This window comes from Eumetopias jubatus, unplaced genomic scaffold (genome assembly GCF_037043125.1).
Source record: "Eumetopias jubatus isolate StellerSeaLion01/CBP00866 unplaced genomic scaffold, mEumJub1_p1.0 scaffold_11, whole genome shotgun sequence".
NCBI lineage: Eukaryota > Metazoa > Chordata > Mammalia > Carnivora > Otariidae > Eumetopias > Eumetopias jubatus.
The window spans coordinates 122,144,781-122,172,147 of NW_028274817.1; the positions used below are offsets into that span (position 1 = coordinate 122,144,781).

A 27,367-nucleotide genomic window follows, 5' to 3' on the forward strand; every position below is an offset into this window, starting at 1 on the left:
AGGGGAGTGGGGGAGGGGAGTGGGGGAGGGGAGTGGGGGAGGGGGAGGAGACCCGCCCCGCCCCCCGGGGGGGGGCCCCGCAGGGGAGCCGCGCGGTGGCCGCGCGATGTCACCCGCGTGTTCAGCGCGGGCCCCCACGGGGGCTTCGGAAACACAGTTCTGCCGTAAAATCGAGCAGCACAAGCAGTCAGTGGCGCCTGGTTCAATAATGCCTCGTGGAATAATGCAGTAATTGTGGGCATCATTTTTTTTTTTTTTTTGCGTTTTGGGGTGGTGTTTTTTTTTTTAACATAGACATGGATGCTTGCGATGCCAAGTGTGGGGCAAAGGAGGCAAGGACTTCCCTAGAAATGCAGTGATGCACTTGCAAAGAGCACGTGTGTCCTTTTTTTGGAATGTGCTAGTTTCTAGCGATTTTACCTTCCGCGATACTGCAGCCGTCCCTCAAAAACTCTAAAAAAGACCAGATGCCTTGCCAACTGCAATTTATTGATCTGTTCCCTGCCGGGTGACCAAACAGTAGATGGCAGTATCTGTGGGATGAATACGTACGAAATTTAACTTTTTTAAAATTAATTCAATTCTACTGGGCCGGGGTGAGAGAGTTAAAAAAAAAAAAAAAAAAAAGGTTTCCCTGAAACATTTGGGTATTTAATGAGACTTCCACTGACGATACTGTGTTGAGCACAGAGAATTATATATTAAAACAAAGCCTTGTTACCACGGGGCACGAGACAACACTCCGTGTGCCATAAAGCCTACCAACTTAGCGCGTTTCTTGTTTCCAGCATCGTTCAGTTCCGCAGCCGGAATGCCGCCCATCAACCTGTCGTTTGCGGCCTGCGGGTTTCTGGGCATGTACCACTTGGGGGCAGCATCTGCACTTTGTAGACACGGCAAAAGGCTCCTGAAGGATGTCACGGCCTTTGCAGGGGCTTCTGCGGGATCCTTGGTGGCCACTGTCCTGCTAACAGCACCAGAAAAGCTAGAGGTAATGACGTAGGAACGACGCTGCGTTCCTTGTCTGAGCGGCGGACGTGAAGGCTGGCTCCACTAAATTAACGGCAGACAAATAATCCTTTGCCTGGGTAACAGAGAAGGTTAAGAGTGTTCTTTCAAAATTTAATTATTATGCATCTGTCTTCCGGATTTGGGAAAGATTATTTTGGATGTCAGTGAGACAAGGAACTAAAATGCCCTTTTTTTTTTTTTTTTTTACTCTTGAGTGACTATTTAGTCTTAAGATTCCCGCTCTGTTTCTTTCAATCAAAGGATATTTCTTCTTTATCTGATCATGAGAACACCAGCCCTGTTTTCAAGGCCTGGAACGTTGGGCATTAATGCTTTGGTTCCTCCCATTTACAAACAGGTGTATAAAGGAAAATGACCAATAATTTCTATTAAGCGGAATGATACAGAGATTTTATTTGTTTTTCATTCTCACAGTTAAAAAAAAAACTGAATTCCAAGCAGTGCATCCAGAAGTAATGAAAATAAGCCTTCATTAGGTATTACATTTAATGCAATCTGTGTTGTAAAAATGTTTCTGCTTCTCGACAGCAATCACGCATTTGCCGACTGGGAGCACTGTGTCCTGTAGGTGCAGAATATCGTATTCATTCATTACTTACAGACTCTAGCGCCTTTGAACAACAACTGAATAGTAATTAACACATTTGTGCCCAGGAATAAATTTAAGTCACATTTAAAATGTCAAGACTACAAAATTTTAACATCCAGAGTCTTGTTCCCCTGATCTAGGATGAGCTGCTTGTGAGAGAGAAACTGCAGTTGAGGCCAGTCATATGAGAATCCACTTAGGTTTTCTTCCCGTCTCCGTACGGTTGCTTTATTGGAAACTAGCGAAGGGATGCAGTGCTCTACAGATCGCACAGGATGAGACCCTGAAGGCAGTGAACATAGATGTAAGGTGTGAACACTCCCCGCGCCCCGCCCCCCAAGCTAGCAGAACCATATGATTCGGATTGCAAGCTACTTTCTTTCCAGAACTCTTGAGGCCGGGGACACCCAGGGGGTTGTTTCCTCCTCCTCGGTGCCATGTTTCCTTTAGGTGGGGCACATCCTCAGCTTTGTGATGAAATAGACTTGGTTTCCAACCTTCAGATTTAGAAATGTATTAAGGGTGATTTAGAGGTAACGTGATTTGGAAATTCTGCCATAATACAGCCACTCAACTGAAATTCTGTGATGTTCAGACACGGACGGTTCCTCTGGATTTGAGACTTGATACCATATTTCAAGACAGATTACCTGTTCTTGTACCTTTTTTTCAGTGAATCGGAGACCCTGTCGTATTGTCTAGTTGCGTTGGTATGATTGGGTGGGTTGTTGGGTTGGTAAAGAAGCAGGCCTCCTGGGTGCTCACATTGGAAGGTGCAGAATGATTCTCTGTGTTTACCCGGAGCATCCTCATTTCTCCTTGGTCAAAATAAATTTTCAGCCAGTTGATTTAAGGTTATTTTATTTCTTTTCTTTCTGGCATTTGAAATACACCACTTGTAGGATTGCTCTGAGTTTTTTACCAAACAAAACTGAGTTTTGTACTTATTCACATCCGTGCGAGCTCAGCTCTTGTGGATAGTTCCTCGAGCTTTGTGGTGTTGTGACAAACAGGTGAGTAATTAATCTAGTTCTGAGCCTATGCACATATAATTAAGAGGAGCACCTGATGCCGGGTGTCTTCTAGGCGGCAGGCAAATTTAGACGTCCATACGTAAGAGCTCAGCGCTGCAAGCGTTTTCTCAGCCCATAATTTGCAAGGCACAGTGTTCGATATAGTGGGGAACACAAAGATGAGTAAGTCCATCACTTAGTAAGTTTCCAGTCTGGTCAGGGGAGTGTGTGTGTGTGTGTGTGTGTGTGTGTGTGTGTGTCTGTCTGTCTGTGTCTGTGTCTATGTGTCTCAGTAAAATTAATACAAGAAAGTAGGTTAAGTGGGCAGTCTGGCCTAGTAAAAGGGGCACACAGTTTGGGGACTATCCCTTGCAGCAGCTTCCCGACAGCAGGCCTGTGTCCACTCACTGCCTACAAACCACCACCTCACAAACACAAATCTGGTTGTCTTACCCCCCCCCCACACACACATCTTCCCCTCCCACCGCCAGGGCTGTGTTTTGGCTTAGGACGGGATCCACGTTTCTTGGCATGCCTCCAAAGACCCCTGTGACTTGGTTCTCCATTGGCTCGCCGATGACGATTTTCAGCTCAGTGCCCCTTGCGGGCTCGTGCTCCCACAGCTGCGTCTCTGCCAGTCTTCCTCCTCTACCCCCATGTCCTGTCCAGCTCCTACCTACTCACGTTTTAGGTCTCACCCTCGACATCTCGTTGGAGGGAAGCCTTGGTTGACGCCCACTGTATAATTCTTCTGTTGCTGCTACAATAAACGACCGTAAACTTAGTGGCTTAAAACAACACACGTGTATTGTCTTAGATTCCTGGCGGTCATAATTCTGGAAAGGTCTCACTGGACTAAACTCAGATTGTCAGCAAGGCCGTGCTCCCTCTGGAGGCTCCGGAGGACAGTCTGTTTCCTTGCCTTTTACAGTTTCTGGAGGCAGCCTGCATTCCTGGGCTCAGGGCCCCTCCCTCCGCCTTTAAGCCTTAAGCACAGCATCTTCCGATCTCCTTCTCTAACTCTGACACTCCTCTTTCACGTACAGGGATCCTCATGATGACACTGGACTCGCCCAGATAATCCAGGATAACCTCCCCATCTCAAAATCTTTAACTTATTCACATCTGCAAAATCCCTTCTGTCCTGTAAGGAAACACAGAGTCCAGAGACTAACACGTAGCCATCTTTGGGGGTAGGAGGCTTGATTCTGCTTACCGCACCTTCCTGGTGCTGTCGGATGTATGCACTGAGGCAGCCCTAGGTCTCAGGAGGGCAGGGGCTCTTTGTGTCTCAGTCCACCTGAATCCCAGTGCCTAAGACCCGGTATAGGTTGCGTCATGCATGAATTAATAAAGGAGAGATAGACCTGGGTTAAGATCCTGACTCTGGAGGAGTTCTGATAGCTACTGGGAAAGCTGTTTAATCTTTCCAAGCCTCAGTTTTCTTACTTGTCAAGCGGGGTATTATCCTCACCTTGCAGGGTTATGTGAGGCTGAGCTAACAGGAGCTGCACCCGTGAATCCCAGTACATTAGACGCCCACCCTCCTCCCCACTCGGAGACTACCAATGCCCAAGACTGATCTCCAAAGACAAACAGCAGTCGTCACGACTCCTATCTTGGTCATTGGTACTGCCATCAGTAATCAGTACTGTTGCAATCGGGCTGTTTCCGGGGTCACGCGATTGGGATGGGAGGGGAGGTCAGCTGTGTTGGAGAAATGTGTAGAATCATGTGCTAAATGAGAATCAGAATTGAGTCTTCAAGGATTTCCCAGATGTGGGCAAAGCCATTTGAGGTGGTCGAAAAAGAAAAGGGAAAAAAAGACTGGATTTGGGAGTACGCATAGCTTGCCTGGGGACTGTGAAGTGGGTGGGTGAAGACCCGGTCTGGGGGGTGTGGGGGATCTGCTTAGCTCTGAAGGTTAGGGGCACCGGAGGCTGAGGGTTGGGTTTATAAGAACTAGGGTCCAGGTGCCTTGTGTGATGGCCGCAGAATTCTGGAAAAAGAAGGAATTTCTTTTTCTTTCTTTCTTTTCTTTTTTTTTTTTTTTTTTACAAATCATAGGTTCACCTATTCATTTTCTTTTCAAGGAATGTAACGAATTTACCTACAAGTTTGCCGAAGAAATCCGAAGGCAGCCTTTTGGGGCAGTAACACCCGGCTATGATTTCATGGCCCGATTGAGGTATATCCATGTATATAGAACATTTCCCCCAAAGCATGTGAAGACTGAGTGTTGAGGACACTCTGTATAAACTCTGGCATGCTCAGCGCGGTGTTCTCTCCTCTCAAATATTGACAAGGCGCTCAATAATTCAAGGTGAATAATGCGGGTCACTTTTTCTCCTTCAGAAGCGGAATGGAGCTGATTCTCCCTCCCAACGCTCATGAGTTGGCCCACAACCGACTGCACGTATCTATCACCAGCACCAACACCAGAGAAAATTACCTGGTCTCCAGTTTTCCCTCCAGGGAGGACCTCTTTAAGGTAACACAGCCGCATCTCATGTTTGAGGAATTCAGCAAGGACTTAGTTACTTCTCCCAGGCGATGAGCATCACCACGTTCTTTAGGTCCAGGGTTTCCTGTGATGCCCGACAGGCGATGAGTGCTGGATCGATGATGTGTTTGATGAACGAGTTAACCAGTGTCCCTCAGAAGCCACCTCGGAGGCTCCAGAGACCTCCCGTTACTGGTTCCGTGTTTTTCTCATGATGGTCGGCATGCCCGCGAGCACCTGGGAGGCAAGGTCGCCCATGCAGCTGGGTAGCATCGCGGTACTAAGTTCCTTGAGTGACGTAGCTGGTATCTCCCAGTTCACGTAAGACTTCGTACGTGTGTTGTCTCATTGAGTCCTCCGCAGCCTTCTGTGAAGCAAGGAGGACAGGTGTGATTACTGCCCGTTTATTGCTTTCTTTATTTTAAAGAGAAGAAACGGGTGGAGAGATTTTTACATGATGGGCTCAAAGGTCATACCGACTGCCTGTGGGAACGCATTCTGGACCCTGGGTCTCTTGACTTTCCAGTCCAGTGTTCCATTTCACCCGCCCATTTTGTTTTCACGCTTTCCTAGCCAGACACATTTGAAAGTTGCTCAGTGGTGAATTTATTATCTCTGGGAAATACTTTGGCTAGACTTGCAGATAACAGTGTGCTTGCTAAGGTAATACATCAAATGTTTGTAAGTGGGAAAGCGTGCGCTTTTCTTACAAAAGCCGGGCAGTTTTTTTTCTCTGTTTTCCCTTTGGTGGGAATCACGGCCAGCCTCAGATAATACGGAGAATGCGTGCGGACACAGCAGTGGGCGAGGGATTGACAGTAAGTCGTGAAAGTTCTGCCTGAGTTACGTGATAAATGCATTGATTTTTACTATCGAGTCCAACGGTTGGAGTTTTACTGTGTGAATGATATAATTTGAAATACCTAATGAAATGTTGAACTGACAGGGAAAATTACTTTGTGACTTAATAGATTAGAGTATTTTTACTTGGTGTGCTGACTACGCCAGTCTTACACTTGTAAATTAATAGTCTTTCCATGTTGGAAAAAGACATTTTTCTGTAATCTTCTGGAGACTTGCCAACTCCGCAGGGAGGAGCTGGTCAGCCCACGCCTGAGTTGCCCCCACCTGCCAGTGTCGGCACAGGTACGGGGGCGCTGTCAGTGTGCCGGAAGGCCTCTCCGGCCTGGCCCAGCAGCAGGAGGCCGGTCACTGTGTCACAAAGCAGGAGGCGTTCGATCCAGTTGTTACCTGCTCATCGCGACCGTCCTCGGCTCCTCTCTCGACGGCGGCAGACCGCCTGGCGTTTCCCGTAACCCCTCCTCACTTACCCATCACCGTTCACGTACTCCGTAGTTCACGGCCTTACCTCGTTAGTGTTAATCGTCGGTCTTTCTTCACCAGAGCGTAAGCTCCAAGCGGGCAGGGGTTGCTCTGATCCGTCCACTGTGATAGTCCCCACACCTGGCACAGTACCAGCTCCGTCAATATGGCGTCAGCCAGGCAGCGGGAGTGGATACATAGATGAACTGAGGTGGCATCAGCGACAAGGGCCTCACTGAGAACAAAACAAAAGAAGGGGCGCCTGGATGACTTGGTCGGTTGAGCATCTGACTCTTATTTTTTTTTTTTTTAAGATTTTATTTGAGAGAGGCAGAGAAGCAGGCGGAGGGAGAGGGAGAAGCAGAGTCTCAGCTGAGCGGGGAGCCCGATGCGAGGCTCCATCCCAGGACCCTGAGATGAGGACCCGAGCCGAAGGCAGACACCTAACCCACTGAGCCACCCAGGAGCCCGGAGCATCCAACTCTTGATCATGGCTCGGGTCTTGATGTCAGGGTTGTGAGTTCAGGCCCCACACTGGGTTCCACGCTGGGTGTGCAGCCTACTTTAAAAAAAGAAGAAGAAGAAGAACAAAGCATCTGGATCCCACACGTTGAGTGATCTTTACAGAATAAGTGAGCTGGTCAGTGGCCCAGCTGGGACTACCACCCAGATGTCCCAGCGTTCTGCTTGATGACATCACATGCTGGATCAAATGACCCCCCTCTCAATTCCTTTTATTGTGGCAGTGTGCGTGGCTGAATAATGGCCTCCAAAGATGTCCACACCCTAATCTCCCAGCACCTGTGGATATGTCCTCTCCCATGGCAAAAGGGATTTTGTAGATGGAATCGAGGTAAGGACCTTGAAATGGAGAGATGACCCCGGATAATCTGGGTGGATCCAAGCTAAATCTGTAAGTCCTTAAAAATGGAGATCTTCCCTGGATGCCATGCACCGTTGCTAGTTCTGAGCTCTCGTGCTGGTGGAGCACAGAGCCCTGTGACAGCCAGCAAGGCAAAGGGGACTTCAGTCTCCCGCCGGTAAAAGTGAATCCTGCCGGTATCTGAACGAGCAGGAAACATGCTCCCCTACAGCCTCCCAGAAGGAATGCGGCCCTACCGACACCTTGGTTTTAGCTTCACGAGAGATTCTGATCTCTAGACTGCATGGTAAAAGATCTGTTTGTTATTTTAAGCCTCTGAGTTTGTAGTGATTTGTTACAGTGCGATAGCAAACTATTGCAGTAAGTAAACATGATTTTTTTTTTCAATTTCCTTTGTTTTGGATAATAACTATTCAGAGAATTGCTGTAATTACTTGAGTTCATTGAACAGAAGAGAAATAGTTGACACAGATGTGTAATATCTTGTAAGGAGAATAATTGAATAATTAACATTTATCCTAGGTTACACAAGAAGCATTTTAAATATTTAGCAGAATGCTCTAACCTTTTTCAGAACTAAAAATAGGAAGGATGGACAGTTCCTTGATGGCAGATAGTGGCTGAAATCCATGCCTGGAATACTCAAGAAGCCTTTAGTTTAGCAATAAGATGGGGTGGAGACTACAGGAGAAGGGGAGAAGAAAAGGCATGGAGAGGAAAGAAAGGAAACTTCCTCGTGGGTGGGGACACCATCCGCTTCTGTGCTCTGAGTAACGAAGCGGCCCGTGGTCGAAGGCCCTGGGAAGAGCCACGCGGCAGGATGGCCGTTCTGACCGCCTGGTGCAGTGGGGAGGGAGAGGAGGAAGCCGCCCGCCCGCCCTTCCACTCCCCTCGCTCACGGGGAGACGGGAGGGCCTCCCAGAGCCAAGCAGGGAAGCAGCCCCTTGAGTGTGCACGCTTGAGTCTCCTGGGAGCTTTGCATACCTGCACACCAACACACAGCCTTGGGTTTCCTTCCCAGTGTTGGGAAATTCTGGAGGCGAGAGGGACACACACAGACACAGACAGACCAAGACTAAAACCAGAGGTAGGGGATGTCAAGTATCAACTGGTAGCTAGTGAAGGAACCTGGGAGTACTAAATCCTAGGGATTTCAACCACCACGTTGCATTTTAAACCCATTTTATCATTAACTTGTTTATTCCCTCTCTAACTAGTGTTTTTATTTTATTTTATTTATTTATTTATTTTTTTAATGCTGGGCTCTTTATTATCCACCAGCTGACTGCCACATTTAATCACAGACAGGGCGTCTACGTATGTTAAAGTGTGCGTGTGTGTATGGGTATGTGTGTCCAGTCCTTTGTGTGTGTGCATGCATGTGCTCTCTTGGAGTACTGCATGTTTTATGTGCATCCGTCAGTGTTCCTATGTAGGTCTGTCATTTCCTGACAGTGTCCTCCAGGGCTAATTTTGTGTGAGCCTCAGTTTTTCCAACTGTGAAATGGACGTAATGAGTCAATCTGTGTTACCGTGGAGAACAATGAATAAAGCAAGTAAAAGTGTGTTTCAGCAGGAAGGCGCTGTATGCATGTTGACAGTATTCAGTGACAGCCAGTATGCAGCAAATGGTAAACAAATCAGGTACTAAGCCACAGACGTTACTGGTCAGCATGCCTGTGTGAGTCAGTGGTGAAATTTCAAGTGTCACAGCTTCCTTTCTGTAGAGGAGGATTCACACACAAGTAGTTTTTTGCACAAGTACTTCTTTCCCCCCTTACTTACCCTCTGTGTCCGTGAACAGTGTGGTAACCTACATCCACAATATCTCAGGAAATGGATTACTACCTGGGTTTGCCACGTTTTGGCATAGGATTTTGCATCTCTTTACCACTGGCTTTCTTTTATAAATTTGCTTTTGTGTGAGGCCTCCTACTTAAATTCTATTAACTTCGCTTTTAGTTGCATGAAAGATTATGCTTTCATTGAATATCTGCAATGATAGCCGAATATTTTCTAAGAACCTGTGTTGACCAATTATATGGTCCAAAGATTCCCTTCCTTTTTTTTTTTTTCCCCAAGATTTTATTTATTTATTTGAGAGAGAGACAGAGAGACAGAGATAGCAAGAGAGAACATGGGCGGGGGAGGAGAGGGAGATGCAGGCTCCCCAGTGAGCAGGGAGCCCGACATGGCGCTCCATCCCAGGGCCCTGGCATCATGACCTGAGCCGAAGGCAGACGCTTAACCAGCTGAGCCACTCAGGCGCTCCCGAAGATTCCCTTTTTTTAGGATCGGGTTTCCATACTATTCTGAATTTTAACGTGCGCAGTGATTTAACTCAGCGCCATGGTCTGAATGTCTCAGCCCCCCCCGCACGGATTCATACAGTGAATGCCGAACCCCTGACGGGATAGGATCAGGGGGTGGGCCTTTGGGAGATGAAGAGGTCATGAAGGTAAACCCCTCGCAAATGGGGTGAGTGCTCTGATAAAACAGACCCCGACAGCTAGCTCAGTCTTTCTGCCTTGTGAGGACATGGTGAGAAGCAGGCTCTCTGCAGGCACTGAATATGCTAGCCCCGCGACCTTGGATGTCCCAGCCGCTCGAAATGTGAGAAATCAGGTTCTGTTGTTTAGAAGCCCTGAGTCTGTGGTATTTTGCTGTAGCATCCCAAATGGACTAAGACTGTCCTTATTGAAAAGAGTGGCAGTGTCTTCGGAACAGAACTGGAAGGTGTGGGCCGACAGTCATCCGATGAGGATGTTGTCAGCCATCTAAAGAGAAGCCAGGACTAGTGTCCAAGACAATGGAAGTATGATACGACCCCTGAGGCATTGCAGAGATCCTCAGGGCTGCCCCTCTCCTGAGGAGCCCAGAGTACAAGGGCGACCTGTAGACACACCCTCGCCTCTCACTGGACAATCCTCCCCCGCTCGGAGCCATGGGGGTGGAGATCCCAGGCAAGAGGAAAGCTCTGGGGAGCCTCTGTCAGGACTCTCAGAGGTGGGGCCCCACCCCTGCCCAGCAGAGCTTCAGGGGCAGGACCCTGCCACCAAGGGCCTGCAGGACGGGACATCCGCCAAGGAGGATTATCCTCAGGCCTTAAGGTCTAATGGAATTTGCCCCCTTGCGTTTCAGACTTGCTCTGAATGTGTTACCTCCGTTTGCTTTCCTGTTTCTCCCTTTTGGAATGGGAATGTCTATCCTGTGCCTTCTCACCACATCTTTTAGAAGCACGTAACGTCATGATCTCGCACGTTCACAGCTGGAGAGCAGATTGCCTCAGGATGAAGGGTACCTCGAGTCTCACCCATAGTTGATTGAGATGATATTTCGGTGAGACTTGGAACTTTAAACTCTGAGTTGATGCGAGAACAAGTTAAGACTTTTTTGGCTGTTGGGAGGGATTGAATGTATTTTGCAAGAAGGACATGAATTTGGGGGAGCCAGGGGTGGAATGCTATGGTTTGAATGTTTCTGTCGCCAAGATTGGGGTTGAACCTAATGCTCATGAGATGGTATGAGCAGGTGGGGCCTTTGGGAGGTGATGAGGTTATGAGGGCAGAATACTCATGGAGGGGAAGAGTGCCCTTACAAAAAGACCCCAGACAGCACTCTTGCCCCTTTGGCCACAAGAGGATGGGAAGGGGGCGGGGGGGGGGGCTCTCACCGCACACCAGATCTCCTGGTGCCATGTTCTTGGGCTCTGCAGTCCCCAGAACTGTGATAAATGTCTGTTGTTTGTAAGTCACCCAGTGTATATATAGTATTTTGTTTTAACAGCCTGAATAAGACTAAGATCCTCAGGGTTGGTGGCGGTGCTCCCCCCCGCCACCGCCATTCTCTGTATACCACTACAAGTCAGACATGTGGTTTGTCTTCAGATATTATTTTGTCCAGACTTTACTTGTGCCAGGTCCTCCCCTGCTCCCCACTAGTGACTCAGACGGGATAAGGAGACACGTGTAAGGTGTGCTACCGTACAAGTAGGAATGACCGCCACACGGAGGATCGCTTTATAGAGTTAGACCAGAGCCCAAGAGGCCTCCTCCTGCAAATGCCTGAGTTTTTGTTCTCCTCAACCAGAGAGATTCATTTTGGATGCCACACTCTTTTTGGAGGGGGGTGGTGAGTTGAGGGGCAGATGAAAATGTTCCCTTGGAGGATGAAGTCCACTGATCATTTATGGCGGTGGCTCGGTTGTTTTCAACAGATCAACACCAGATTGAGGCCCCATTCTGCAAAGGCAGATGGTCCTTTGGTAATGGAAGAGCCTAGTGCTGCTTGTGTTCGGTGGGGTATGGTTGGCGTTGTTGGCACAACTTCTCAGTGCCTTGGTTTCGTTGTGAGTTGGAATCCACACTGAGCCACCTACCCCACAAACTGCTACAGAGATCACGTGCACGGAAGCGCTTCGTCAGGTCCTCTTGAGTACCCCACCCCCGCTCAGGGGCCCTTGCTCTCCTGACTTTTCCCGTGTGCCGTGGGTCTGTGGCAAGTCCTTTACTTGCGAGCCCCTTTACACATTGTTCCCTGAAGCCTGGGCTGTTTTTCTTCCCAAGGAAATGTGCCATCAAGAAATCCAAGCACAGGGGCGCCTGGGTGGCTCAGCTGGTTAGGCGTCTGCCTTCGGCTCGGGTCGTGATCCCAGGGTCCTGGGATCGAGTCCCGCATCGGGCTCCCTGCTCAGCGGGGAGCCTGCTTCTCCCTCTGCTTCTCTCTTTCTCTCTCTCTCTCATGAATAAATAAAATCTTTAAAAAAAAAAAAAAAGGAATCCAAGCACATTTTAATAGGAGTCTCCCACAAAGTGTGATTAGGGAAGTAAATCCTTTGTTTGTAAGAAACTCGTATGTCACTTGCACAGCTGAGCAGAAACGAATTTGAAATTAACCATGCCATGGAGCGGTGGTGTGGGCCCCTTGTCTGAACTAGCACCAGTCAGTGAATTCGTCATGTTTAAGAAAACTGAGGGACACGTGTGGTCTGAGCTGGTCTTTTGACCCAAGTGAATGCTCGTTGATCCTTATTCCCAGGAAGGCTTTCGTGCAGAACCACGTCCCTCTTGGCAAGAACAACCCTGTCTCCGTGGCTAGGATGTCCTAGATTTCTGCACACATAGCGGGAATGCTCTTGTCGCGAGATCTTCTCACATTTAGCCTCCTGAAGGTGAAATAAGGCCTGCATTTAAGATTGGTCATTATCTTGGGAAGACTGGGGAAGATAAATTTGAATCTGTCTTTGAATTTCAACTACACCAGCAGGTTCTGAATAAACAGCCAGATCCTCATTAAACTCCACAGCAAACTTTAGGCATAAATGGAACTTGTTGGGAATTTATTCTCTAAGGAAGCCAGGCCACATAACTTTCTAAACACCCCTTTCCTATGAAATGTGAAATGAAAAGAGCTAGTCAGGACGTGTATTGAATATGCACTTGGCAATGTTGGTACAGTTGCTGCAGGAAGTTACTAACTTTTATTTTCATCATTGTATATTTAGTAAGAATGAGACAGAAAACCAATCAGCGTTTGAACCTACGTCCGTTGCTTAAAGTGCTGGGCCCTGTGATGGGCCATGAATGGCAAGACCCCAATTTCTGCATATCAGTGTTTGTCAGCCGTGGCGCCCCTGATACTTGGGGTCCTCTGCTTCTCTGTGGTTGGTGCATCCTGTGAACTATAGCATGTCTAGAAGGATCTCTGGGTTCTACCCACTAGATGCCAGTAGTATCCCCCCCCCGCGCACACACACACACACACACACACACACAGTTGTGACACACAGTACTGCCTCCAGACATCGCTAAACAAAGACACCCCCTCCCCTTGCTGAGAACCTCTGCTCTCCCCGTATTGAGATTTAACCGGTGAGAAGAATCTGTGCTGTCAGGTGGGAAAACAACGCGGCAAGACACAGCAGAAGGACACGTTTAGGCCTACCATCTTACCAAGTGGCCTGAGAATGTCAGTGTTTGTGTCTTTCCTTAGGAAACCCTCATGCTTGCAATAAAATGGCAGTAAGCAGACCTAGAATAAGAAAAGCCACTTTGTTCTTAACTGTGGAAGCTAATTTTCCCACTAAAGTTAGTTGGATATACAAATCAGCAGCACATAGAAAGAGAACGTGAGGTATGACAGAATAAATACATTGATTTAGAGGAGTGGCAGCTTTTTTCCCTTTGGATGAGCTCTTCCTATCAGTGAGGAGGATTCGTACTGTTCTTTTCTGTAGGAAAGTAATTGAATAGTATTTTTCAACCAAACACCCGCAAAAGAGTTCCAAGCATTGACTTGTGAACTTCACATTATGCTCTGACACGGGGGGGGGGAACACATAATCCTGACTCTAGTGGTAGTGATTTTTTTTTTTTTTTTGGTAGGGCAGATGTAATTGTGCAGCACATTGAAATAGATCGTTATATTTACAGAGTGCCTTTGGTTCTTTAAAGAGCGTTAAGTACTGCAATTTCACAATATGTGTGCCATCCACAAACTGTTCCCGTTTCTGCTACAGTGCATTTTGCCAGATAACTTCATTAAACAGCCACCGTGCGCCTGCAAAACATACCTAGAGTCTGAAATAGTGACAAATCTCCGTGAGATTGCCATTGCACTTTGGTCTGATGCCCTGCTGCCGGCATCTGGCAATTCTTAACACCTGTATTTTCACTTTGCACGGGACACACAAATTATGTAGCTGGTCCTGGCACCGAGCACCAGCCTGGGACAACAGAGGGGCGTGACACGTGTCATTCCCTTCCCTTGTTCCTGCTGCAGTCCTGGCATTGTGCTACAAGGCCACTGAATTTGCTACCACACAAATCGGACGCCGCAGATGCTTCTGGGCCCCCTGTCGGGAGCCCGGTGCTGTGACGGTGCTGTGACGGCAGCTGCAATCAGGACCTCTCCCTCTGTCCTCGACATGCCCCCGACAACGTGGGAGACTCCGCGTTCCTCCCACCGTTCAGACGGCGGGGAGGCACCAGAGGGTCTTCATTGCGACCACGGAGAAGGAGACATATAATAACAGGCACCTGTCGAGTATCAGCCCTGAGAAGGACTGACCGACCGTGCAGGAGATACAGACCCTTGCCCTTCCGCAGCTTTGGGCAGTGAGGAGCCAGGAGGCATGTTTAGGGGAGGCGAGCCTGTGCTACGGACAGGAGGGACACATAACTGGGTTCCAGCTGCGTCAGGTGACAACCCAGAGAGGACTTTTCCTATAGAAAGTGCATTTTGCTGGTGACCGGATCGATTATTTATTCACAGTTCAGAATAAATTGGCCTTTGAGAGCTAACCTCAGAAAGCATACCTATAATATCGCTTCTTTGGGGGAAATGCCCTCTGAGTTCTAAATAATTCTACATAGGTGATTTACAAATCAGTTTTAGGGCCATAATCCATTTCTGAATAATATATGCCCCCCGCCCCCGCCATCTCATGAAATCTTTCACCATAAACAGCCACAGCGTCTTTGCTTACTAGTTGAAAGATTACAGCTTAAATATTCAGTATCTACTGCGGTGTCTTTCCAAACAGAACAGTAGTGATTTGGAAACTATACTGGAAAATAAAACATGTACATGTCAGAAAGGTTCCCAATGCCCGGCTTCTTCCGTTGGAAGAAATGGCATTTTTTAAACGGCAATCTTTTTTGACTTTTTCAAAGGAAGATAAAGGATAATTGGTGTCCCTGCCTGCCACTGTCTCATTATGTACCCAGACCGTGTTGCTAACGCATGAAATGTGTTGCCGTCCTTAGCAACATCCCGGTGACAAAGTACAACACCCCCAAGCTGCAGGCTCGTCTCCCCTGTAATAGCCGGAGGGGTTCGCTCCTCTGAAAAATAAGAGTGCAACTTTATTTTCATTTTTATTTTTTAAAGAAAACTCTACCGGCACCGTGGGGCTCATGACCCCAAGATCAAGAGTCACAGGCTCTACGGACGGAGCCGGCCAGGCGCCACAAGGGTGCAACTTTAGTATGATTTTTACAGTATATGATAGAGCGTTGTAAATAATTTATGAGCACATAGTCAAGAATTTAGCCTTACCTGGAGTTGAATGTCGTAATGACTTGGCTGTCTACAATTAAAATCCCGATTTTACTCAGGTGAGGTCAGCGGAGACACAGAACATTGAATTGTACGTGACTCTTCAAGGTCTTTTCAGATATTAGAAGTGTTATTTTCTATTTAACTGTGTCCTGTGCGCCCTTGACATAGATGGAACTCGTTTCACGTTTTATAGTAAATGTTGTTATTTTTTGAAAAATTTCACATTTTATGGTGAACGTATCAAATCTGTTGAATGCATGCTAATGCCCAGGTTTATGAGCTGTTTCTTTATTTTATTCATCTAGGTTCTGCTGGCCAGCAGCTTCGTGCCCATTTATGCAGGACTGAAACCAGTGGAATACAAGGGGCAGGTAACGGTCTCATAACTGATGAATTATCCCTAATTCCTGTAGGACTATGTTTCCATTGAAGGATCCAATTTTATAATTATTCTTCTGGTTCCAAATCAGTTTATAGGATTTTTTTTTTTTTTAATAAGTAGTTTTGTTTGTAACAGGAAAAAAAAAAATCAAGTGCAGGGGCCTTGGCACCTTACTGTCAAGATCTCGAGATTCAGAATGACTGCGATGCTCCTTTTTTCCTCTGATTAAAAACTTCATCCCTTTTGTTTAAAAAAAGAGTGAAAGACTTCAAAAAATAATACAGTCCTATTTACAGCTCCTTCTATAAGCGGACCTGTGCTGTCAGGTGGGAAAAGGCATCAGGGTGCCACACACCCGCCCCGCCCAACCAAAGCTGGAGCCCTCCCCTCCAGCCCCCACACAGGGGCCCCTTACCGGGGAGCAAGGCCCTCTTCTCCCAGGCCCTTCACTTACCTGAGTGTTTGTCAGACTGTCTGCATTCCAGGAGAGCTCTCTCCACTTCGGGCCGGCACTCAAGGCAGGAGACAGGTTCTGGGAGAGAAAGTTAGAGGGGAGCATCCCCCTGCAGTCTGCTCTCAGCCAGCGCTGTGGGGAGGTATTTGATTTACGTATTTATTTATCGTAAAGATTTTATTTATTTGAGGGAGGGAGAGACAGAGAGTGCGTGCAGGCGTGTGTGCAAACACAAGAGGGGAGGGGCAGAAGGAGAAGCAGACTCCCTGCTGCGGGGCTCGATCCCAGGACCCTGAGATCATGACCTGAGCCGAAGGCAGACGCTTCAGCGACTGAGCCATCCGGGCGCCACTACGGGAAGGTATTTTAGCCAGCTCCTTTGTGCATTCTGCACCATGGTTGCATTAAATGTTCATCATCCTACCCTCCACAGTTCCTCCACACACACACACACACACACACACACACACACACTTTATAATCAAATACACTATCTACTTGACACATACCAGAGATAGAGATTTTATAATCAAATACAGTATCGTTTTAACACATACCAGAGATATGGATTTGTAATCAAGTACAGTATCATTTTAAAACATATGAGACATAAGTATTTATAATCAAATACACTATCTATTTGACACATACCAGAAATATGCATTTTATAATCAAATGCACTATCTACTTAACAGATAACAGAGATCTGTATTTATAATCAAATACAGCATCTATTTAACACATACTAAAGATACATATTGTATAAGCGAACACGGTATCTTTTTATAAGATTTTATTTATTTTTGCGCGAGAGAGAGAGAGTGAGCCTGTACGAGCAGGGGGAGGGACAGAGGAAGAAGAGCCTGCATGAGCAGGGGGGAGGGACAGAGGGAGAAGCAAACTCCCCACCGAGCAGGGAGCATGATGCAAGACTCGATCCCAGGACCCCGGGATCATGACCTGAGCCGAAGGCAGACTTAACGACTGAGCCACCCAGGCGCCTCTCAAATACAGTATCTATTTCACACCCAAGATCAGGCACATATTCATGGATGGATAAATGCCGCTCATTTTATTTGTTCCATATATACGTAATATGTATTTATTCTTAAGTGGGTACATGAAAAATGTTTGCTATCTTTCACTCATGCCTTCACTTCCTCAGTTTGAGGGCCCAGCATGCGTGATACCTGTACACGAGGAATGCGTTTTTACAAATCTCTTACCTAATATGATTGGGAACCTGTCTGAGTTCCGATCTTGCGAGTCCTCGTGGTTTTCTTTCTTTGAGCTTTCCTGGCCTTTCCAATCCTTCGCTTCCTGTACAGTCCTGGGCCCAGATTGGTCTGCCCCAGGATGGCTATCGGAAGGGACAGACAAGGAGAGCAAGGGGCAGACAGGTAACTGGGAAGGCCATATAGGTGCTAAGATGCAGAGCCCAAGAGGGACCGTTATTCTGACTTAAACTCTATTGATTAGCCATATGCATACAGTACATACAGAAGGCTAAAACCCTCTTTGTGACTGGTTAGAAACAAAATATACATTTTTTTTTTTTAGAGCAACATAAAATGATTTAAACATCAGCTGATGGGAAGCAGGGTTTTTTCCCTCCTATCATTGATACTGTCTCTCAGAGCTGATAGGCATTTAGTTCCCAAGGAGTGTGAGCTATGTTGTCACCTAAAATTTTATTTGAAAGATATTGTGCTTTACATAATTAAAGTAAGTTAAGAATCTTTTCCCTCTTATTATAGGAATAAAAATTAATATTTATTTTTAGCTGTAAATTTTGAATACAGATGCTATCAAAATCAACTCCATCTTCGGAACATTGACTTTATAATGATCTGAAATGTAATGATTTTACTTCAGAGCTTGAATGTGTAATATACAGTGATAGAGATGGCCAAATGGGAAACAATGGTGAGGTGTTTTAGAAATTATAGATCACGAAAGGGGGGCTCAGGGGCCCGGAGTCATCCGAATTGCCAATCCGATCAGTGACTAAGAGGTGACTGAGCAGAGGGAGGATGTAGATACAGCATGTGACAGTGAGGAGGTAGGAACTTCGGAAAGGGAGAATGGGGCCAAGGTGACAGGAGAGCCGAGTCCCAGAGCCCAGGGAGGCCTAAGGCTACGCTAAACACTTCCCTGTTGAAATACTAGTAAGAGTCTCACGAAACAGGTGCAGGTGGGAGAGGCTTCTAGTTTTCTTGCACCGTGAACTTTGCTTTCCTTCCGTACAGCAGAGTCAGAGCTGTGAGCTGGACCTGGGGCAGGGTGCTTAAAAGGCCACATTTCCCAACTGCCCTTGTAGCTTGGTGTGGCTATACATTTAAGCGCTGGCCAGAGAGAGAAGCTGAATGACAGTGGGACTTACCTTTGTTTACTTCCTGCTGCCCAGAACTTAGTTGTGATGACTGGAACTGTAGCAGCCACTGTGCATCGTGAGGTCAGACATCACAGCCTGGAGATGGCCACAGAGTGAGAGCTGGAAAGACCTGAGCCCTGAATGATTTGGGGAGGGCACCCGTGCCTTTTCTTTTTCCCAGAAAAAGGAAGTAGAACTTGTGCTGTGACTGTTTGCTGTCAGCTGCAACAGAAGGGATTACTACCTGGTGTTTTACAGACGAGGATGTGCAGATGCAGAGGTGTTCAGTTACGTCACTCAGGTCACGTAGCTCATCAGGGGGCAGCTTTCCCAGAAGGATCTCCAATGTTTGTGTCTCTGCCGTGCCTCTTGCCTCACTTTGCTTAGTGCGTTCCTTAAAAAAATAAAAAATAAAAAATAGATCTCCCTCGGTTCATTTCCCTCCATCGCCATTCCAAATTGTTGGGTCTGTGACCCAACGACTAGCAGTGGTTAAAAAGGTCAGCCGTTCTCAGCTGGGTTTCCCATCATATGACTGAGCACTTGGACAGGAATGTGTGGACACAGCGACAGCTCAACAGCCCGAAATGCAGCCCCTGAGTTGTGAGAAGGACAGAGACCAGCACTGAGGCCCCTGACCTTGGGCAGGAGGACAAGGTCTTGCTGATTACCCGTGTCTGTGAAGTAGACACATGATAACTACTTAATTTTAATGCCTCCTGAAAGCATTCGGTTTTGCTTGGTGGTTTACTGACGTCCACAAAGAGGAGACTGCATGCACCCAAGGACGCACAGAGCCCTCGGAGCCCCTGTCCGTTGATGCAGACCCCAAACTACATGGCCCTGTCGCTCTGTGCTCATCACGGCCTCTCCGTCAGCCTGATAGCCTCCTACAGGGGCTTAGAGGGTTTCTAGGCCAAGTTATTTTCCAGAATCGTTCCATTTTCAGGGAAATGCAAACTGTGCTTTAAATGCAGTGTTTTGCTGTGGGTGTGAGCTTCTCCTAGGATTTAAATTACAGAAAAATTCCTATAACGTTTTCATGGAACTCGGGTCTTGACTGGTGTGTTTGCTGTGCGGGTTTCCCTGAAGTGACGGAGGCTGTGCCAGCAGTGGGGGCAAAGGGAAGGGAGGGTGACTTGCACTTGGGCCTTCGGAGCTGTGGGACGCGGAGCCGTGCCTGTGTGGCGGAGGCCAAGAAGGGCCACGCGCACCTTGCTCCTGCCACTCCCGAGCAACGGACACTCCCCCTCATTCCACATCTGCTAGAACCCACGTATCGAACATACTCGATTTTATTTTTATTTGTGGACCGAATATGTTTATTTTTAAAATCAATTATTAGCCACTTGAAAGTATCATTCCTTCGCAACACTGAAGATTAATTTGACAAACAGTATATTTCCTTCCCAACCTGTTTACCAGCTGTATGAAATGGAATGACCTCTATTTCCTTTAACCTAATTTTTTTTTTTTTAAAAAGATCTTGTACCTTTTACTGGCTTCATCTTATAAGACCATTTTTAATACCCTGTTTACGGTAGATAGTCATGAACAGCTAAAGACGTGAATGAAAGAATGCAAACATATTGAAGGTCAGACTTGTATTTTTTACTAATGAATTTTCTATCCATATGCATGGCCTCTGAACATGCATACGATCAGGCTACGTTTTCACGGGTTCTTGCCATCAGTTTGGAACAAAAATGAGCATTTTCAAGAGGAGCTCTTAACTAACAAGTCGTTTTGTTTTTTTAAGAGATGGCATTATCATTGGCAAATGACCAAAATGTGCGAATAACAGAGTAAGATCATCTCTAGAGCTGATATATGCAGATGACAAGAAAAGCTGCAGGATTTTTTTTTTTTTTTGGTCTGAATTAGAATTCAGGTAATATTTTGACGGTTATATAGAGAAAATTTAACATTGACTTACTCTGGTCTATTGAGCATTTTGCATGGGTTATGGATTATTAATTCTTTCATTATTGATATATTTGTGGGAATGCGAACTGTGGAATACTCTGTTACTATGTATTTGTGTACAGTCATTACTACAGACCTTAGGCTTCTATTTCTTCATGATTTAGACGTTTCACACGGATATGTGGCTCAGTCCCATCAGAGCAAAAGCCTGGCAACCAGCTCGATTTGGCTGGATGGAAATCTGCTTATCAATTCACGGTTAATCTGAAAGAGAAGATCTAATTTTTCAGCAACATTCTAAAATGCTTTGCAGTGTCTGTTGGAAAAGACACATTAGTCTTCCAGGGAATATTTTTGACATAACGCTCAGCGTTTTCTCAAACTTGAGTGTCATCATTTTTAAATCAAAAATTAGAAACTCCAAAATTAAGACAACAATGTACCAATACTCTTTGGTAGAAGTGAAAGAGTAGCAGGGTTGTTCGACGTCTCCTTGAATTTTTTATTTATTTTAAGCTGTGTCCCTTGTATTGAGGAAAGCTCATCTACCCCTCCTCCCCTCCTGTGTTTCTTCACTTCAAATGGGAGATTCTGACCTATGTCGTGGAGAGTGCATGTCTCCTCTGTCTGTCTCTCCTCCCTCCCTCTATTTTGAGAATCAAGGACCAAGAACGTTCTGTTGGACATAACTATTTTTCCTCTGTTTCATACGAGATAAGACATGCTTGCAAATACAAAGTGGTTCTTCAGGCCGTATTTACTGCCCCTGGCCCCGCCTGCCCCCCTCTCCCCGCAGGAAACAGTTCTGATCCACATGGATGTTCTACAGTGTGTGAGAAGGAAGAATCCAAGGGAGAAGAGCAGCGGCACCCCCTCTGCTTGCATACTCGTTGGCAGATAATTTCCGAAAAGCACCCAGTAAGATGGCGTGGTGGGACATCCAGTCTGTGTTGACGCAGGTATACTCAAGTTTGCTGTTGTAGTGGAAGAGCGGCACGGCTATACGCCAATAAAACTTCACTGGCAGAAGCAGGTGGTGGGCCGCACTCTGCTAACCTGTAACCTAGACACTGAGGAACCCTGCAAGGCTCAGTTTCCTTTTCTGGAAAATGAGAAAATTGACTATACTACCATGACCCTCCTATCTGCTGGCATTTTCGCAGAGATTAAGTAATACGGGAGAGGTTGTTTCATAAACCACTAGGTCCTTTGCCATGGCACTTATTTTTTTTTATTTTTTTATTGTTATGTTAATCACCATATATTACATAATTTGTTTTGGTGTACTGTTCCATGATTCATTGTTTGTTCATAACACCCAGTGCTCCACGCAGAACGTGCCCTCTTTAATACCCATCACCGGGCTAACCCATCCCCCCAGCCCCTCCCCTCTAGAACCCTCAGTTTGTTTTTCAGAGTCCATCATTTCTCCTGGTTCGTCTCCCCCTCCGACGTACTCCCCTTCATTCTTCCCCTCCTGCTATCTTCTTCTTTCTTTTTCTTAACATATATTGCATTATTTGTTTCAGAGGTACAGATCTGTGATTCAACAGTCTTGCACAATTCACAGCGCTCACCATAGCACATACCCTCCCCAATGTCTATCACCCAGCCACCCCATCCCTCCCACCCCCCACCACTCCAGCAACCCTCAGTTTGTTCCTGAGATTAAGAATTCCTCATATCAGTGAGGTCATAGGATACATGCCTTTCTCTGATTGACTTATTTCACTCAGCATAACACCCTCCAGTTCCATCCACGTCGTTGCGAATGGCAAGATCTCATTCCTTTTAATGGCTGCATAATATTCCATTGTGTGTATATACCACCTCTTCTTTATCCATTCGTCTGTCGATGGACATCTTGGCTCTTTCCACAGTTTGGCTATTGTGGACATTGCTGCTATAAACATTGGGGTGCACATACCCCTTCGGGTCCCTACATTTGTATCTTTGGGGTAAATACCCAGTAGTGCAATTGCTGGATCGAATGGTAGCTCTAATGCCATGGTACTTACAATAATTATAGCTTTCAACATCTCATTCATTCTCCTGACAAAGTATTCTGTATTCACTTCTTTCTGAACAAAACACCTGAAGACAATTCAGCCCTGCATCAAGTCTTTCTCACGAACATACATATCTCCGTGTCCACCATGAATCCAGGCACACATTGGATGCCCTGAGGTGCTTGCAGGATGAATTCACAGGCCCTTATAGCAGAGATTACTTGCTTAGGTTTTTCTTTAAGAAGCTTTCCCCCTTTAGTTCTGTAACAAGAATTGCCTGAATTCATAAACCTCGGGGCATGTTCTTCATACGTTCCCAGAGCACATCAGTGGGTGAGGCAAAATTTGACAAGTCCTGACATGTGCATAACCTGGCTGTTTAGGTGTGACAGTTACCACTGTGCCTTTAGAAGTGATACGAAACCATCACGGGAAGAACCAGCACAGTTTGGATTTCTCCCCGAAGAAGATTCTGGAATCACAGAAGCTCATGGCGGTAGTTAGCAGCTTCCACAATGCTGCCCACAAGGTGGGAAGGAGGAGATGACTTGCAGAAATCTGTAGCAAACAGCCAGAGAATTCATGGACAGCATCATTTAAAATGCAGACTTTTAAACTAGAGCACGCTAGCTACAAAATATTTCCACTTTCAATTTGGGGATGAGGAACGTTTACTGCCGTTACTGTTGTTTCCGGAGATTTTGCTAAAATCAGCATGCCTGCGTGAATATGTGGTTCTTGGGAATGATACAGCTCCTGAGAGCATAAATCAGGAGTCCGACGCACTGCACTTGGAGTATCTGAGCTGGTGTCGAGTTATGGTTAATAGAGGAGCTGGTAATGGCGCAAATTTAATCAAGTCATTTGCTAAGCGATACGTTTTCCACCATCATTTATCCAATCAGAACAAGCTAACAAGAGTGAAGAAAATTTGGAGAAGGCATTTTCAGTTGCCGGAAATGGCAGTCATTCACCCTGTGGTAAATTAGAACACTGCAATGCGATGAGCCAGATTGCCCTTCTTTCTCTTAAGTTGACGGCGTCAGATGAGCTCATAGGACGCACAGTACATATTTTTAATTTCCCTTGATGAAAACTACACAGATTTTTACATCATTGGTGATAAAGTCTTTTGAGAATATGAATGATAATTTTGAAAGGTTTTCTTTCTTTTTTTTTTTTTCCCCTCTCTAGGTATTAACATATTCCAGAAATCCGTATCCATGCCCAAAGCAATGAGAAAAACAAAACAAAACAAAAGGAAGCTCTGGGACAAAGGAGGCACGGAAGTAGATATCGTGAGGCCTTCTCCGTGCAAATCTCCCTTATTTTAAACGGTCCATATAAGCATGTACATACAGAAACATGGGAACATGGGTGTGTCAAACACACACAAACACATATGAATATGTGTGTATACAATACATAGAATGTTATTACATGATAATGTGTGTTATGTTCTTTTAAAGAGAATGACAATATGCAAATTATGCAGATCGGTTTTATTATAATCCAGTCTACTTCTGTTCTCTCCAACACCAAAGTGCAATCCCCGCAAATTTTCAACACACTTTCACTTTTCATGTGTTTACTTTTATTCCCTTTTGGGGGGTGGTGGGGAGGGAGTTACAACGGCCAAAGCCATTGTAAACAGTGCGGGACTGATCATTCAGTCACTAGCTTTAGCAATAAAAATGAGTAAAAAAGACATAAAAAAAAAAAAAAGAAAGAAGAAACACACCTTAGAACAAAATGAATGTATGTTTTAACCCAGTCCAGGGCATTTTATACAAACCAGTTTCTCACTCCTCCCCCTGTCTTTGTGCTGAACAGAACAGTTTTGGTTTCCCTACATTGCATTTCAAATGCTCAGGGGAAACTTAGCGTCACAGAATTCTCCACTGAAGATTGTTTTGTGAGGGGTTCTCACACATCATCGGACTGTGTTTTTTCTCTGTCAACTGAAGGATATTTCCAATCCCAGATACAGCTTGGAGAATTTGTACTTCGGTGCTGTGTGTGTCTGGGTGTTTGTGGTTAGAGCTGACGATGTCAATAGTGTCTGTTCAAAGAGGCTTGAGACTCTTGCTTTTGAAACGGATCGCATAAGGATGATTATCTTCCTGTTTCTTTAGTTGTCCTTTCTCAGCACACAATTGTGCAGGAGCCTCTAGAAGGTTTTCTTAACCTGCTGTGTCCATCTGTCTCCTTTGGGTATTGGGTCTGAAAACAGAACCTCTTCCGAGTTCAGTGGGTTTTTTTTTTTTTTTTTTTTTTAATATAGTACTTCCCATTCTTTGTGGCTTTAAAACCTCATGTCTTAAACACAGGTGCCGCTCTGGAAATAGAAGGATTTCGGGTTGTTTGGCTTACTTTTACATTTCCTACAGAAAATGCCACCTTCTAGTTCTCGTAATAAAAATGGAAATGTCCTGTGACGGTGGATGGTTTACTCAGTATCGACAGTAAACGTGGCTTTCCACTTTGATTTAATGATGAGCCCCAAACTTATTACATGTCTTCTTGCGTATGCACTGTTGTCATAAACATTTAGGTACATTTTATGTGTAATAATCTAGTTAAAGCTTTTAAACAGCTGCAGAGGGGGCGCCTGGGGGGCTCAGGCAGTGAAGCATTTGCCTTGGGCTCACGTCATGATCCCAGCGTCCTGGGATCGAGTCCCGCATCGGGCTCCCTGCTTCTCCCTCTGCCTCCCTCTCTCTGTCTCTCATGAATAAATAAATAAAATCTTAAAAAAAACAAACAACTGGAGAAGCTTCCTGATTCTGGGAGGCGCTCATTATACGGGCAAATGGTATGAGTACAAAGGTTTGTACAAAACTCACCAATCTGATTGGCGATGATAAATAGTCATTTAAGAGCATCGCCAGGGCATGGATTCTATCAGAAGGAAAGAGTCCTGTTGAAAAGTCTGTGCTCATCGTCCTGTGGGAGGTGTGTCGTTGACATGTGCTGACAAGCGGTGTTTCTTTCCACAGAAGTGGGTAGATGGAGGCCTCACGAACAGCCTTCCCATCCTGCCCGTGGGCCGGACGGTGACGATCTCACCCTTCAGTGGACGACTGGACATCTCCCCACAGGACAAAGGGCAGCTGGATCTCTACGTCAGTATCGCCAATCAGGACATAACGGTGAGTCAGAGGTTCCGTTACAGTTGAAGATCATCGTCTAAAAACTGCCAGAACTTTGGAAGCCCGTTGACAGTTTTATATACAAATGGCATCTTGTCAGTCGTACGGTTTTTTTACTAGTTTACGACACATGTCATGCACATGGGCCTGGGGGTGCCCATACGCTGTGAGGGCACAAGCCTTTCACTATCCATTATCTGTTTGGGAGAAGTTCGCTTTTGTCTTCACTCCTTCAGGACACGGAACGTATGGCAGGTTTTCAGTGCAACTTTAAGTCGGATCATTTATTTGTTTAAAAAAATGGTGATCATTAAGGATGGCAATATATGGGGGAAAAACTTAGGGGCTCAACTGAATAAGTTACATAAAATACGGACTCCCTGACATCTACTCCCTGTGGTCGTCCACAGGAGGTGATGTTACAGATGGAGACGTGTGTGGTTGTCCCATCTGGGGGTGTGCTACGAGCATCCAGTACGTAGGGGTGAGGGACGCTGCTCAGCATCCTGCGATGCACCACACAGCCCCCTCAACAAACGAGTATCTGGCCCCAGACGTCCACAGTCCCGAGGCTGAGAAACCCTCAGCTCGTCTATGGCTGAAGTTAAACCTTTAAAGTTCGATTTTCTCACACTGATTTTTTAAAATCACGATCTGTGTCTATGATAAGAAATCTTAGGTTACGTTTGCCTGTACTGCAAGGTCCTATAGCTTCAATCTGTTCTTCTGTTCTAGTTGTCCGTGGCAAACTTGGTGAGGCTTAACCAAGCCCTTTTCCCTCCAAGCAAGAGTAAGATGGAATCCCTCTATCAACATGGGTTTGATGACACCATTAAGTTTTTACTCAAAGAAAATTGGTTTGAATAGAATGCTTACAAGTTGATAATGTAAAACAGACTTCATACTTTTTTTTTTTCATTTCTGCCCACATAGTTGTTGATGGAGGTTTCTAATTAAATCATTTAAAAAAAAAAAACCTATTGGGATTCTCTATTACTAGTTTTTGTAATATTTGCGATTATTTTTACTGTGCAAGGAAATGAGAGGTGTTTTATTAGGCAGCGTCATGAAGAAGGATGCACACAGGTCATGAGTCCCTATTCAGAGAGCAGTCATGTCCTTTGGAAAATTTAGAAGGGTAAGCAATTTGGGTGAACTATGGGATGTTGAAAAAGGAGGGCCGCCCCTTCCCCTTCCTCAGAATGTAACTGCATGCTTTTAAGGTGAAACATGCATGTTTGCACGGCATACCAGTCATACCAGGGGTGGAGGAACAAAGCTTTGCTTCTCACAGGCGGATGCGATTGTGCCTAGTGAGCAGGCAGAGGGTGGCTGGGACGTGGTAGCCCAGAAGCCTGGCATGTTTCCCTTATTCTTCAGTAGAAATTTATGCCTTCCCCACCTTCCTCCTCTTAAAACCCTGACCTTGGCCCTCCCCACCTCCCTCACGTGATTGTCCGGCTTTTTAACGCTTCCCCGTTGTAAACCCTGAGGTCTCATTAATACTTCTGTCTCTTTCTCCGTATCTCCGTCTACCTCTTTCCACCTATGTCTTGGTTTCTCTCTCTCTGTTCCTGCAAGGCCATACATCATCAGATGGTTAGCCATTAGTCTATGCACTGGATATATCTACTCTAGGAACCTAGACAACATACCACTACCTGTG

At 46.0% G+C, this 27,367-nt stretch overlaps 1 protein-coding gene across 2 annotated transcripts; it reads left to right on the forward strand.

The window, feature by feature from the left end:
• The first annotated feature begins 57 nt into the window (after positions 1–57).
• On the forward strand, positions 58–26,641 carry PNPLA4 (patatin like domain 4, phospholipase and triacylglycerol lipase). 2 transcript variants are annotated; one of them, XM_028115083.2, is made up of 7 exons: positions 925–991; positions 4,116–4,263; positions 4,728–4,822; positions 4,990–5,125; positions 15,710–15,775; positions 25,549–25,701; positions 26,437–26,641. In XM_028115083.2, exons 3-7 carry the CDS (start codon positions 4,809–4,811, stop codon positions 26,566–26,568), a joined length of 501 nt encoding a protein of 166 aa, XP_027970884.1. In that variant the 5' UTR covers positions 925–991; positions 4,116–4,263; positions 4,728–4,808; the 3' UTR covers positions 26,569–26,641. The 2 variants fall into 2 exon arrangements, with proteins under 2 accessions (XP_027970881.1, XP_027970884.1); XM_028115080.2 differs by lacking the exon at positions 4,116–4,263 and having other exon boundaries at positions 58–991.
• The last annotated feature ends 726 nt before the right edge of the window (positions 26,642–27,367 follow it).